Source organism: Lolium rigidum, chromosome 5 (assembly GCF_022539505.1).
Source record: "Lolium rigidum isolate FL_2022 chromosome 5, APGP_CSIRO_Lrig_0.1, whole genome shotgun sequence".
NCBI lineage: Eukaryota > Viridiplantae > Streptophyta > Magnoliopsida > Poales > Poaceae > Lolium > Lolium rigidum.
Window position 1 is genome coordinate 178,537,427 of NC_061512.1, and position 15,398 is coordinate 178,552,824.

A 15,398-nucleotide genomic window follows, 5' to 3' on the forward strand; every position below is an offset into this window, starting at 1 on the left:
TTGGACAATTTGACTAATTTGCAAATTTGAGTAACGCTCCTCTTGAGCAATCTCAGTCTTCCATTTACTCCTTTGTTTTAAGTATGAACAATTTTGAATTCTCGGTTACAACTATTACTAAATATTCATTTTGCCTCTCTTTTCATCTTAACTTTCTTCTACAACGATGACCCCCCTCCCCCATCCCCTTGACCTAGATCATGTCGTCGGTCAAGGAACAATGCGTACACAAGAAACTCACAAACTGTGTCAACTTCACGTTCATGTTCCAGGTCTATACTACCATGCTTCTCACCTACACAACAAGATCACAACCTCCTTGTCTCCTCCGCCATCAGGTGAGCCTTCTCCTCTACATTAAAGTTGTCATTCTCTCCACATTTGCCCGCGCCATAGGCTCTCCTACTCTTCTACTCCATGGGGATGTGCATGAGCTCCATTCCCGAAGCATACCTACGCCACAGTCGGTGCAATCAACCGGAAAAAATATGTCACGGCTGGAATCATGAGGGGTGGCAACAGGCGATGTTTTCCGAGGACGAGGAAGGCGGTTATGTCCCGGGGGGGCGGGGGGGGGGGCTTATTTTTGTACATATTGAAGAGATAAAAATGGGTCCCGTAAAATTTACAAAAACAAACAAGAATTCATCACCAGTCTAATTGTGTCTTCCTTGACCATTTCATCATGCCACGAAAGCCTGTCACCCAAGGTCCACCTGTTAGAAAATCACTTAGCATGTGTCAAAGTAACCAATTAGTGATATATTATGATAGAATAAGAAAAATGGTTTTGGATTGACCACGGTCAGTGTGGCATCATATTCTCTCATATATATACATGGAAAACAATCAGTCATAATCCCAACCATAATGGCATGATTACATGTAAGATCTTCGGCACTAAATATGGCACGGCATAACCGAATATGCAGAGATATGAAGATTCTCGGACACTAACATTGGATCGGAATTTCAGGAACAAGGTGATGGTAAGCATTTGGTGAAGATGTCCGTGAATTTTCGAGACGAAGACACATGAGGAGCTCTAATATGGCCCAGTGCAACACGATATCGAACAAAATGAAGGTCAAACTCATTGTGTTTAATGCGTTGATGCTGAACAGGATTCGTGGACATGTAGACAACGCTCATGTTGTCGTAGAGTGGCACTGGGTAGAGGATGATGTAGCTCCTAGAGAAGTTGGCTTAGCCGACCGTCTTCAACGGCCCGTCACTAGTAACTAACATACCGTGACAACATATTACTGACGGGCAGCTTGCCCATCACTGATGAACAAAAAGTTCTTGTCACTAGTAAGCGTTTGTGCAGTAGTGTTTTATTGATTGCGAACTACATACCATGATACTTATTTCTAATATTATTTCATTTATAAATGTATGTATACATATGAACCTCTATAACTAATTATAGGATAAAATAGGGGAGTAACTGATTCATATGCTCGTGCAAAAAGTGAGTATAAGAGTAGACATATTTGGTAATGAATTAATAAGAAGATGGAATATATGGTCTCTCAACATATATGTATGATGGGGACACGTATAATTGTTGTGAATCAGATGAGGGCTACTTGTGAAAATAGTACAGTTATGTGATTGTATTCGTTAGACTCCACGTATAAGTACTCACAATGTCGGAAAACGAGAGCCGATGTTGTTATGTACATTTGGGGAGGCTGAACATAAATTGTGGCAATGAGAAAACTTATTCGGAAATTTTGGAGTTTTTTTCAATATGAGGAATGGGGTAGAGGCATGATAGGGCACAACTTAGGCCATCTTTTAACTGTTGGGCAAACATAAAGGCCATTGCTATGAAAGAGCTATGGGCCTCAAAAGTAGAAGTTGTACTATAATACGAATACATAAATAAATCATGGGCAAGGGCGCTAACTTCTAGGGCCTAGGGCGAGTGACCCTCTACCCCGCCCATATGGGACGGCCCTGGCCACATGTTGCTTGCTCACGCGCATGTGGTACCACTAACACGCTCACTTGTTGCTTGCTTGCGCACACCTCGACCACCAACCCTCCGCGAATATAGTTGGGTCGGTCGGCTGAGGTTAGGAGAGGCTGGTCTGCGGAGGTGGTTAGGCAGTGGTTACACCACATTCCACTGATTTAAAGGAATCGGTGCATTTCACATAGAAAGGTGGCAAAGATTTTTCTAAATTAGAATGTATCTATATACTAAAAAAAATATTTTGATACATCTAAACTTAGATAAACTTAGCACATCCTTTTGTTGATAGAGGTAGTATTAAAAGTATATATTTTTTCCCAGGGACATGTAGGTATCACTCTGCCTCACAACCAACAATAATGGGTGCTATATGTAGACCTGATTCATTACAGTCCACTTCTATCGTTGCGTATTCGACGAGTCTCCGGTGAGGGGAGCCTCACGGATAGGAGAGAGAGAGAGAGGGGGGAGCCATTGGGCGAGGAGTCACCCGGACGGGGGTCACACGAGTGATCTAGCTTCAGACCTCATAGTAGCGGCGAGATCCTACGTGCTGGCGTGCTACTATAATTCACTATAAGGCAATGCACGATTACAATGAGTTGTGTCTTACCCTAACGATGGGATCGTAGCATAGAAAAAAAAAATTCCTACCGCAAGAACGAATAACAAGCCAAGATCCAATATAGAAGATGGTAGCAATGAGAAGATCATGAGACTAATCCTCGAAGATTTCCAAAGCCTACGAGATTAGATCTCGTTGTTGTTGTAGTCGATCACTTGCCGCTTTCGAAAGCGCGTAGAAGATCTTGACGGTGCCACAGTCGGGCAACACCTCCGTACTGGGTCACACGTTCGGTGTTGATGACGGCGTCCTTCTCCCCGTTCCAGCGGGCAGCGGATGTAGTAGATCCTCCTCGGAATCCCGTCAGCACGACGGCGTGGTGGCGGTGGTGGTGGAGAAATCATGCAGGGCTTCACCATAGGCGTGCAAGAGGGAGGAGGAGGAAGGGGCGGCTAGGGTTTGGGGAGAGGGAGCCTCTTGGGGATCCCCTTGCCCTCCTTTTATAGGTGGAAAAGGTCCTTGGGTCGTCCAAGACCTGCCCCCAAAGTTTGGGAGAGTTCCGGTAGGTTTATGTCAGCCGAAACCTAATAGAACTAGGACTGTTTTGCCAAATCCGAATCTGCCTTAGGGGAAACTTCTTAACCCTTAAAGAAAACATGAATACACCTATTATGGAACCCTCCGGACTTCCTTAGACAGCCCGGGTCGTCCCGGACACTTCCGGAACCTTCCACAATATTCCGGACTATTCTGGTTCTTCCAAAACCTTCTAGAAGCTCCGGTCAAAACACCGGACTTTTTTCGAACCCCGGAAAATGACTTCCCATATATGAATCTTATTCTCCAGATCATTCCGAACCTCCTCGTGATGTCTCGGATCCCATCCGAGACTCCGAACAACATTCGAGATCCATTCCATATTCCATATCTACTTAAAACGACATCAAACCTTAAGTGTGTCACCCTACGGTTCGAGAACTATGCGAACATGGTCGAGACTCCTCTCCGACCAATAACCAATAGCGGGATCTGGAGATCCATAATGGCTCCCACACATTCAACGATGACTTCGTGATCGAAAGAACCATTAACATACGATACCAATTCCCTTTGTCGCGCGATACTTTACTTGTCCGAGGTGCTGGCGTGCTGCTATAATTCACTATAAGGCAATGCACGATTACAATGAGTTGTGTCTTACCCTAAGGGCTCGCAGGATCGGGTACAAGGTTTCTTGTCTTGTGCGGCACGATACGACCATCGTTGAATACGGGCCGGATCCGACAACTTCGTCTACAGGTTGGATCCTACCTAATCTCAGGCAACTGAGCTGCCTAGTGGGTTATATGTCTCACCACCATCTTTGGGACACCTGGGCTTGCCGGAATGACCTTGTCGTGCTATACCTAGTTAGCATATCCCAACAACTTCAATCTTGAACCAAATACATCATCTTCAACAATTTTATCAACTATTGTGTACTACTGTGTCGTGCTCGGTTCCTGCGCGGTACTCTAGCAAAGTGAAGTCCTAGGCAAATAACGTGTCTAGGAACAAAATGAATAGGAAAATACGCTTTGCTAGTATTGATGAAAACAGAGTGGAACCAGATGGAGCTAATTGGTCACATTTTGTTTTTCATTTTTTTGCCAAAAGCAAAAAGAATACAGACATATCAAAAACAAAACGAAAACCAATACTAGCGAAAACATTTATAGATCAAATACGGTGCGGACACGAATGAAATGTGGATAATTACCGGAACCAAGACACCTCTAGACTCATGAAAAAAAAACTCAAACAACTCAAGTAAGCCAACAAACTTGACAAGGTCATATTTTATAACCCTAGTAGAATTGCTCGGTGTACTGGAAAGTGGGGAATGGGTTGCTTAGACAGTTCAGTTTGTCAAGGTCATTTTTTTGGCCTTTTAGATTTGCCATGCAGAAAAACCATCAAACGGAAATTCCCCCAGAAACAAAAATCCCAATTCAAGAAAAAGGTTGTTCTATTTTTGTTTCTGCTTTCCAAAAAAAAAAAAGGTTTCCGTTTCGGTATTTTTACAATGTTTTTGTTTTTCTGAGGAAAATCGGCAAGGTTTCCGCACCATTTTCACCCTATTTGCAAGCATTGACCTCAAATAGCCCAATAAAACTTGTTACTAATGAAATACCCACTATACCATGTAAAAAATACCCACTATACGCTTACAAGAGTGACCCAAATGACATTTTATCCTTTCTTCGCCTCTACGGGCACACTATACATAGGCGAAACGGCTTTTTATTCTTGCTGGAAAAGATGTCGAATCAGGGCCGTTCTTTCGAAATCATGCCACGAACGGCACGGAAAGCTTTACACACCGGCCGAGTCGGACTTGATTGCGTCGTGGCAGTAGTGCACCATATATACAGCCATAACGGCACCTCGCGCCCTACTCGTGGTACCCATATAGTCGAAACAAATTGTCGTCGCCGCAGCTTTGCAACCCCGCGCCGCGCACAGAAATCAAAACTTCGTCCGGACCAGTCCAGCAGCCGTAGCGGTCGATATGGCGGCGGAGCAGGATCAGAAGGTGCTGCTGCGGAGCGCGGACCTCGCCAAGTTCGCCGTGCCGGCGTCGCTCGCGGTGCGGGCGGGGCGCGTCGCGGCGGCGGTAGGCGCCGGGGAGCGTGTTGTCGAGCTGCCGCGCGGGGTCTCCGGCAAGGGCCTCGCCACAGCGGTGGAGTACTACAAGGCCCGCGCCGAAGCCGAGGCTCTCGACGCCGATGTCGGTGAGTTCGACGATGGGTTCGTCGGCGGGCTGACGCATGACACGGCCATCGACCTCATCCACGCCGCGCACCACCTCGGCGACGACGGCCTCTTCAATCTCTTCCTGGGCTACAGGGCCAATCAGTTCTAGGAGGCGTAGTGAAGCTTTTGTTCCTGATGACTAAGAGCATCTCCACTCGTCCCCCCGACGAGGCCCCCGGCGAGCGTTTTTTCCATCCGGACGGCGTAATTCGGCCCAGTCGCGCCCCCGGTTCCTCGTTTTCGTCCGGATTTGGGCCTAAATCCATCCGGCGATCCCACGCCATCCCCGGCCCCCGGGAGCGCTCGGGGACTCCGGACGAGTGAAAAGCGGGCGTGGCCCCAACTTGTCGGCGACAATGGCCTCCGATCTACGGCAAAACCCTCGTCTTCCCGATCTACGGCAAAACCCTCGTCTTCCCGATCTACGGCAATACCCTCGTCGAACGAAAGCTTTGAACTCTCAAGTGGTGCAACATAGATAGATTATATATATATTTCGAATATAATTCGAATAAACATAAAAATTACATATAAAAACTTTAAAACTAAACTACTTCTTCTTCTTCTTAGAAGGCCCCGCCTCATCGTCGTCGCGGCGACGCTTCCGGCTCGTCACCTCCTCGTCGGAGGAAGTTGAGTCCTCCTCGTCGTCGTCCTCATCGGCCTCTTCGTCCTCCTCCTCCCGCTCCTCCTCCTCGCTCCTCGCTCCTCCTCCTCTTCCTCGGCCTCTTCCTCGGCCTGCTCCTCGGCCTGCTCCACGGCCTCTTCGTCCTCCTCCTCGTCGTCCCACTCGTCCTCGCCGGCCGGCGGGGGGAATCGTCGCCGCTCGGACGATGCAGCTGGATCCCACCAATGGCACCATCCGGGCGGCTTCCCCTCGCCGTCGGTGTCCGATGGCCAAGAGATATCGCTCATGGTTGACGGAGGATGGTGACGAGAGAACAGATGAATGGCTCAGCCCGTCGAAAACCGTTTATGTAGGTCTCTCGACGAAAGAGAGCGCCGGTTGCTCTTCCGCGGAGTTCGTGCTCCATTACGGCGGTTCTCGCATCGAGGCCACTTCGACCGTTCCCGACGAGTCGTTTCGGCTCTCCAGTCCACTTCGCGACGGTTCAATGCGGCGAGGGAACTCCGACGATTGCCCTTCCCGGTGACTGCGCCGTCGCTATGCACGCGGTGGGTGCGCGTCCATGGGCTCGCGGCTGGAAAAATGGGCCTCCCCAGGCCAAAAACTACATCCATCCGGCGCTAAATTTCGCCGGATTTGGGCGTGGGGAGCCCAAACGAGTGGGGATGCTCTAAGTACGTAGTTCGTGTTGATCGACACAAGTGGGTTTTTCTTTCGTCGTTTTTATTATGTTAATAACTTAAATCACGTGGTTCGTGCAAAACATGTGTGGTCTTAATTGATTTCAATACCGAATTTTGGTTCCATGCATACTTTGTTTTGCGAAAGTAATGTTCCATGCATACTCAAGAAAGAAAATCCACATGTAACAAAACATTATTTTCCTTTCTAAAACGGAGGCGACAGATTTTCCTCTATCCATGAACTTATTAAGGAGAAAAGTTTTGGTGATAAAAAACTGAAAAGAAAAGGTTCCCACGTGAGACTACTCTCCCAAAATTTCATGCCTGATTGTTTTTTTCACCCGTGGTGATCCAAAGATTTGCATCTCTCTTGATAGAGGCTAGAATAACAAACGCGGGCCAGACTTGTTGTGGCGTACTCTTGCATTTCGCTCGTTCTAAACCGTCGAGATAACGAACATGATGATAGAGGCCAAAGCTTTTCGGTTTGGCACAACATGATCGCTAGAGACATGCTATAGACCACCAATCAGCTATGGAGAGCTTCCAGGACCAATCGGCAACATCAATAGAAGGGATCCCAATCCAATCTTTAGCATAGCCCACATGGCCTCTTGAAGAAGCGACCTTGGAAGAAAAGATGAGGCAACGTTTTAGGGTTTGCTTGCAAAGAGGGCAAAAACTGCAATTTGTCCACCCTCTTTTCTCTAGACGGTTCGCGGTGGAAAGCCTATTTTGAATTGCCAACCAAACAAACAACTTGATCTTAGGGGGGGCCTAAGCCTTCCACACCGTCTTGACTCGTGTATATGCAATCGAATCGAAAGTAGGCAAACGTGCAGGCACAAGGGCACAACACTACTGTCTTCACCGACAAACTCAAGCATCATTAATTTGATTTTACCTAGAACCGGAAAGCATGGAAAACTGAAACACCATAGGCATAAGTTAATTAAAACGTTATAGAAGAAACAGGCAGCATCGACGACCACGAAGCAGCACAGCTGGGGACGAAAATACATGCGAGGCGTGCGATGCCCGGCTGAGACTAGTGCCCTACGACACAAGACAAAGGTAGGAGGGAACTAAGAAGGATGTGCGGAGCAATCGGCCTGACGTTGTACCTGTAGGCCTTCTCCATAATTCATTTCAGCACAAGTACAACATACAGCATGAAGTACATAGCCATGCGAGTCAGGCATTTTGAAGAGCTACAAATACATGGCAAGGGGTATTCCTACGAGCTGAAAATGGAGCTAATGACAGGTTCAGTCAACTTAGTTATGCCAGACCAGCACTCAAACTCCTCCACTAGGGTCTAGGGTCCATTTGGAACGGAATGAGCAAGAGAATTTCGAGCAACCAACAGAGACACAGACAGTGTTCTCGCTTCAAACCGACCTCCACAAGTAAAATATGGATCAGAGGAATAGTAACTTTCCTTTTGAGAAGCAACGATTAGACATCCCCAAATAGAATCAATATAAACAAAACAAGCATACAATCTTTATAGTACAGATCCATGTGAAACATTGACCATAAATACACTCCAAACCAAAATTGCCACGCAATAATAGCAGACAGATATAAAAAAAAGGTTCATGACATTTGCTTAGAGAGTAGGAATCCTGGAGCCGATTTTATGCTTGTTTCAAAACGGCTATAGAGAGCAGAAATTAAGCAACAAAAATTATGGAAGTAGATATATACTATAGTACACAAGTGCTGGCTACTATTGAAGTCTCATTAACCAGATACCGGCCAAAGTTCATCGTTAGACTGTCATACAGGATAGTCAATTCAGTAAACCTAGAACCAATAGAAAGTTCACAGAAGTGAATCTAGGTTGGATGATGCACAACCTTGTCCAATGGTGCACACACAACAACTTAAATGACTTCACCAGCAAATTTATACTGAAAAATATGGATACCATTTCATGAACAGACACCACTCAAAACAATTTGCTAAGGGCATCTGAAGCCGCCTCACTGGAGTAGTGAACTGATTTGGCAACACCCTGCATAGCTTGCAGAGAGACTCCACGACAACACTCAATGACCAAAGACTCTAACTTATGTGCATGTCCCAGTTCAGCCACTCCAACATCAGTTACCTCATGACACACCCGAAGTGTGAGATTACTCAAGCATGGGGCGTGTGCAATGAAGCGCATCCCAACATCAGGTACTGCTTCACAACGTATAAGCTCAAGAGTCTCCAGATTTGGTGAGGATGAGAGGGCCTTCATCCCATCGTCATCAAAGAAGTTGGCACTATGTAGCACAAGAACTCGAATCGGGCAGGACTGAATGAGCACCAGAAAACCTTTTTGTGTGAATCCAATTTCTGATGGCCAGTCAGGAGAACATCCTACAAATTTGAGGTCTAAGATCTGAAGCTTACGACAGTTTAGGGCTAGAGCGTAAAGGGTGATATCAGTAAATGACGTCGTGGCTTCATTATGGTACCGCTGAAGGTTGAGCCAAAGTGAGATGCTTTTAAGGTTGCTGCAGCCCCGGGATAATGCAATCATGTCATTGTCATTTAGGGCATTAACATACTCAAGGCAAAGGTTCTCCAATGCTTTACACTTCCCTAGGACAACACGAAGTCCTATATCTGGCCAAGTTTTAATATGTGCCAACCTTAAGTCCTTCAAACCCTCACAGCAGAAGTCATATATAGCCGTGCTGTGAGCATCATACGAGGGGTCATAGACATCACTTGGAAAAATACGAGATATTCTTATTTTCCCCTCAAACTCAAACTTCTGGAGCTTCATCCATCCTGCACCAAACTTTAGGAGCTCATGATGATTGATTCCTTCGCAATTCTTCACTACAAGCTCTTCCAACGAACCATCCCTGCCAAGGTATTCCAGCCACTCTACACTGTCGATTTTCTCGCAATCAATAAGGTGGAGAGCACATAAACTAGTGCAACCAGCTGCAACCGAGAAAAGCCCAAGTGAAGTTACTTGTGGTGTGAAGTTCACCCTGAGTGACTCCAATGTCTTGCAAGAAGCTAAACAACCAAGCCCAGAGTCATCGATGTATGAGCAGAAGCTTAAGGTGAGGTCAATCAGCGAGGAACAGTGAGATGAAAACACAAAAAGGCCTTTGTTGTCCAACTGCTTTCCATGTACAGGTATCCAACCAGAGTAATCGATTTCCACTTTCGACAAATTTGGGAACCGGGCGCACAATAATTTTAGTGCCTCTGTAGCAGTGCAAAGACCAGAACCAACACGGATAGCACCCCTTTGATTCCCCTCTATCGCGTAGAGCTGCTTTGACACGAGGGAAAGAGAATTCAGATCACTTGTCCTGGTGATCTTCTTGACAATCTCTGTCACCAGAGCCTCCGGTAGGTCCTCCATTGAACAAATTCAGCTGTCCCTATCAGGTAATATCAAGGTTCAGAAAACAACCAAAATACATCAGAGTAAAGCATTTGAAGATGGATTTCACACTGGCAACGCTAATTGTGAAGAATATATTCATGAACTTTGAGCATTTACTGTATATTCGTCGAGAACTTGTGTGTTCTTCAGAAGAATGGAGATTAATTAAAGTAGCAAGGACCTTATCTTTCTCCAGATTGCTAGCAAGAAACAATGAAGCTACAACCCACCTCGTTAAATTAAACTACCGCCACAAGATACATCACCGATCTAATATCTGTTCAACTAGAAATATTGTTTGCTGCACCCTGGGCTAGTACTCCATTGCAAAAAAAACGTACTTTCTAACTAGGAGATAGCTTCACAGCTAAAAGTGGATGATACTACCGATTTCCTCTTGGCAAGTCTCAATCTAGAAAAGAACACATGTACATATCGACCTGAACCAACGAACAGGGGCAAGAGCACCAAGAAAAGGCGGTACCTTCAGCAAGACCGGGGGATAAAAACAGCGGCGATAGAGATTATACCGTTGGAGGGGACCTCCGCCGCCGCTCGACCTTGGACTTGGAGACGTCGATAGATCTGCCTAGTCCGCAGCAGAGGGGAGCGGGATTTTCCGAGATTCGGAGGAGTGCGCGTAGCTGATGCCCTAGGCCGCAGTGGAGGGTGCGTTTTGTTCCCTCACTCCTGGTTGATTGGCTACTGGGAATGGGTGGGGCGAACCCAGTTCGCTGTTTGGTTGGGTGTGTATACCTTTGGCATGTAAGGTTACCTGTTCGATTTTTGAGATGATTAAAACATGTCACTGATAATTTGACCAACTCACAATTTGAATAACTTCTAGTTTGAACAATAGCCTTCTTCGTATTTCATTTCGGCTAAGTACAATGTATAACATGAAGTACAACTGTACAAAGTCATGTAAGCCGGCATTGTGAAGAGCTGCAGATACATGGCAAGGGATATTCTTGATGCAGCTAATGACAGGTTCGGTCAAGTTAGTTATGCCAGCGAACCACATGAGCTGTCCACAGGGCCGCCCTGACCTATGGCTACCATGGGTATACTTGGCCATGGGCAGACCGGCCCGGCGCAGCCTGAAATTCCCGGGCAAAGCCCGACCCGACCATGCCTCTGGGCCGGGTCTGGGCCTGAATTTTTGGCCCGATGGTCAGGATGGGCCAGGCTTGGGCCTTGATTTTGTGCGATTTAGTGAAGCGGCCTGGCCCGAGGCCCGACGGACTTTCTATGTGATGGGTCGGGCCTAGGCCTATTTTTCTGGCCCGACGGTCAGGTTGGGCCTGGGCTGAGATTTTCCGTGTCGGGCATTGGTCGGCCCGGCTCGAGAAATGCTCAGGTATAACCATGGGAAACCGCCTAGGGCCCAAGCCAGAGGCAGTTCTTCCCTGCAGTTGAACGAGAAAATAAAATAATGTTGGAAGCAATGAAGAAATTGCTTCAGATAAAATCCAGCAAACAAACAGACCATAATTCAGACTAACTGAGTCCTAGAAGACGCCCACCAATCTTTTCCTTGGAGTAATCAAATATATAAAGAAGTTCTAAATATTATTACAGAATTCGGATGTTACCTCATTAGATACAGCTGCAACTTTTTGCCACTCAAAATGTTCTCAATAATAACATCATGCAATAGAAACAACCCTATCCATCAAAGAAAGCATGTGAGGATTGAATCCGGTCCATTAACTAAAAGGTAATGCTGAAATGGATAGAAAATTCATTAGAACTTCGGGTACGCAGGTGAACAGAATCCGAAGTGTTGTCTTCCTTCACCACACCTCCTTGGTCCTCCACGGCCGCACTGGCTCCACCACGTCTCCTTGTGGCCTGCAATAGTGCCCTGTTTTGGCAGCACAGTGACCCATTATGTGGTGATGCTGAGTGGTGAGGGACGAATCAGATGTTTAGTTTGCACCTTCTCGTACACGACGACACATATCCCCACCGTGTCCACCTCCGAGTCGAAGAACGTCGACCACCATGCCCGCCTTATGTCCATTGTTCACCTTGTCGCGCCTCTTCGAGCTGTCCACCGCCTGCTACGACTTCTCCTCCTCGCCTACTGATCGAGGCGCAAAGGCCTTGATGGAAGCTAGATGCGCGTGGGCCTTGGCATGGAGGGAGCGGTGTTGTACTATAACTATCATCCTTGTGCGACGCCGACGATCTGTACAGCTGAACAGTTCTTTGTGCATCCCACGGTTATACATGTTGCGCTCCAGTGTTGTTGCTTTTCTACGCCATAAGGAAAATAGTAATACAACATATATTCGCGACTTTGTATGATCCTATTTGTACCCCTCGTATCCCTATTGAGAACTTCACGGAGACGCTGAGCCACGGCGGCGAGGATGAGACACCGCTACAGGTCAACCTCAACGGTGTCACCACCATCATTGAAAAAATCGGGCTCTCGTTCGCCGTGCTCAGTTGCTAACCTTCATCATGCTAATGGTTCTGTTTCTGTATGCCAAGCAGGCGGATTCCCCCGGCAGACTACTGACTGCTGACGTGGGGATGGATGACATCACTTTCCTTGCTCAACTTCTTCAGCGTGGTCATCACCATCATCATCTTCGCCGTCCCAAAGGGCCTGTCGCTCGCCGTGACGCTCAGCCTAGCATTCGCTAGGAAGAAGCTCATGCAAGAGCACGTGATCGTTCGGCAACTCTCAGCATGCAAGACCATGAGGTCAGCAAGCGGCATTTTGGACCGACACGACCGGCACGCTTACCACCAACCACATGGTCGTCGAGAAGATCAAGGCCCCCTTGTGCGGCGACCACTGTGAGTACCACCAAGGACTTCGAGGAGATCAAATCCACAACGCTATGGGAGGTGTTCGTGAAGCTGCTGTTGGAGGGCATCTTCTAGTGCACGGGCTCCGAGGTCGTCCGTAACAAGGACGGCGCGACCACCGTCATGGGCACGCCGCAAGCCCACCTAGACGGCCATCCTCGAGTTTGGGCTCGGGCCTCAGGGTGGAGCTGCCACGAAGGAACAAATGTGCTCGGTTAGTGGCGCGCGACATACAACTCTGCCTCACAAGGCATCTGCGTCTAGAGTTGCCGACGAGGCCGCTGCAGCGGCTTGCGAAGTCGCGGCTCCGCCCTCCAGTTCCGGAACCACCCGCCGCTACGTTCCTCTGTCCGTGGCCTCCTGGTCCGGTTTGGTCTCCGCCGCGCTCCAGCTGCCCTCCATGCGATGAGCAAACAGACTCACAAAGACGAAGTCTTGCCCCTAGTGGTGGTGAGAAGGAAGAAGACGGCATGGGGATTCCGCAGCGATGTACATGTAGAATTTTTTGTCACAATTTTTCGATATTTCAAAACATATTTTTTTGGTAGATGGAACATATGCACAATTGAATTTCCGAAACGCCACATACTGTATAAATTGGGCGCATTGTGTTTAGGTTAAACCCCTCGTCGTCTTGTTTGACTGGCATAGCTAGTGACGTACGGCCCATCCAGGCTCCAGCCCATCGGCATCGGCAAGCTAGGGCACCATGGAGAAGGAGGCGCGGCCAAGCAAGAAGGCTCGTAGTTCCGTCGACTCCTCCGGCCTGACGGCGCTGGCCCTCCGCCTCGCCAATACGTTCTCCGAGGGGAAGAATATTATTTTCTCTCCGTTCTCCATCTTCACGGCGCTGGGCCTAGTGGCGGCTGGCGCTCGGGGCAGAACCCTTGAGGAGCTCCTCGACGTGCTTGGCGCATCGTCGCGCGAGGAGGTGGCGGAGATCGTGCGCGGCCTGGCGGAGAGCGCCCTCGCCACCGGCGGATCCGGGCCGCTGACCATCACGTTCGCGTGCAGCGTGTGGCATCAGGAAGGATTTGCACTGAAGACGGCCTACCGTGACGCCGCCGTCGAGTCCTACAAGGCGGAGGCACGAGCCGTCGACTTCCACGTACGTACATACGTGTGCATATATTATGCTGCGATCTCAACCTTAATCAGAATGTTGGTGTGAGTTGTGATCTCGATCGTTTCTCAGTTGATCTCCGTACTGCACGCAGGGAGATCCGGAGGGTTCAAGGAAGGTAATCAACAATTGGGTTGCAGATGCCACGAACAAGCTCATCACGTCCGTTCTCCCTCCAGGGTCGGTGCACCCATACATCATGCTCGTGCTGGCCAACGCCATGTATTTCAAGGGGAAGTGGGAGGATCGCTTCCACCGGAGCCTCACAAAGGACGCCGACTTCTACCCTCTGGACGGCAGCCCCGTCAGGGTGCCTTTCATGACCGCCGGGAGGCTTCCCACTTCCGACACGGAGGACGAGTTCTGTCTAGAAGAAGAGGAGGAGGTCAAGTACTTCATTGCCTGCCATGACGGCTTCCAGGTGCTCAAGCTCCCTTACCAGGCGGTGAACGGCGGGAGGTACTCGATGTGTGTCTTCCTCCCCGACGCACACGATGGTCTGCCTAGCCTGGCCAGCGAGATGGCATCCAGCGGCGCCGCGTTTCTGTTCGACCACTTGCCCACGACGCGAAGCAGCGTGAGAAATCTCCTGCTACCCAGGTTTAAGCTGTCATTCTCCTGCAGCATGAAAAATACCCTCGAGAGCTTTGGGCTCCGGGCAGCATTCTCCATGGAGGCCGATTTGTCTTACATGGCGGCGGACGACTCTGGCCGGGACATGAAGCTGCGGGTGGAGGACGTGTTCCACACGGCGGTCGTCGAGGTGAACGAGGAAGGTACCGAGGCGGCCGCTTCCATTGCCGCCACCAGCGTCCGGTACTGCGCCGCCAGAATGCCTTTGGATTTCATTGCTGACCACCCGTTTGCGTTCTTCATTGTGGAGGAGCTGTCCGGCGCGGTGCTCTTCGCAGGCCACGTCCTTGATCCGTCTAAGAACTCGGAGTAGTGAGTCCCAAGTAGCGAGGAAACTCGGACCCTGCTAAGGAATAATCGACCTATGTTTTCATGTTAGTCTTCGAAGTATGAACAAGCTTATATGCAATTCACACAGACATTTCTTTACTTTTTGTTAGTGACCTTAGGCAACCGACCGGTTCGTACATCACCTCTTTTCATGTGCCCTCTTAATGCAAGTTGGTAATTATGAGCACAATTATCAGTCTTTTTCTTGTTCGCCTTTGATCAGAAATTGGTTGGAAGATGCTTTGGCTGAGAATGTTATAGCGTTTCCAACTTTCCATACGGATGTTCTATATATGGTGATACCTAAGAAAATCTTCAGCCCGGTTCATTTCAACTCCTGGTTAACATATGCCAATCCGCTCGCTGAAAGAGCCGTCGGGATTTCATCAGCGAGCACATGTTCAAAGACACTTGAAGACTCCGG

General features: G+C 48.4%; 2 protein-coding genes across 4 annotated transcripts; one reads left to right on the forward strand and one right to left on the reverse strand.

Moving 5' to 3' along the window:
• Positions 1–8,243: 8,243 nt before the first annotated feature.
• On the reverse strand, positions 8,244–10,735 carry LOC124652765 (F-box/LRR-repeat protein 14-like). Of its 3 annotated transcripts, none has more exons than XM_047191806.1 (2): positions 10,596–10,735; positions 8,244–10,059 (listed from the first exon to the last, which is right to left on the reverse strand). In XM_047191806.1, exon 2 carries the CDS (start codon positions 10,036–10,038, stop codon positions 8,611–8,613), a length of 1,428 nt encoding a protein of 475 aa, XP_047047762.1. In that variant the 5' UTR covers positions 10,039–10,059; positions 10,596–10,735; the 3' UTR covers positions 8,244–8,610. The 3 variants fall into 3 exon arrangements, with proteins under 3 accessions (XP_047047762.1, XP_047047763.1, XP_047047761.1); XM_047191807.1 differs by having other exon boundaries at positions 8,244–10,051; positions 10,593–10,735; XM_047191805.1 differs by having other exon boundaries at positions 8,244–10,057; positions 10,593–10,735.
• Positions 10,736–13,597: 2,862 nt separating this feature from the next.
• LOC124656760 (serpin-Z2A-like) lies at positions 13,598–14,957 on the forward strand. Its single transcript, XM_047195447.1, has 2 exons — positions 13,598–13,996; positions 14,106–14,957. The coding sequence occupies exons 1-2, from the start codon at positions 13,598–13,600 to the stop codon at positions 14,955–14,957; spliced, it is 1,251 nt and encodes a 416-aa protein (XP_047051403.1).
• Positions 14,958–15,398: the final 441 nt, after the last annotated feature.

What these genes read in the sequence shown, in the direction of transcription:
- LOC124656760 (XM_047195447.1), top strand. Translation starts at nt 13,598, where the DNA reads ATGGAGAAGGAGGCGCGGCCAAGCAAGAAGGCTCGTAGTTCCGTCGAC. An exon ending in CACGAGCCGTCGACTTCCAC is followed by an intron (nt 13,997 to 14,105) that starts GTACGTACATAC and finishes TACTGCACGCAG; the next exon opens with GGAGATCCGGAGGGTTCAAG.
- LOC124652765 (XM_047191806.1), bottom strand. Translation starts at nt 10,038, where the DNA reads ATGGAGGACCTACCGGAGGCTCTGGTGACAGAGATTGTCAAGAAGATC.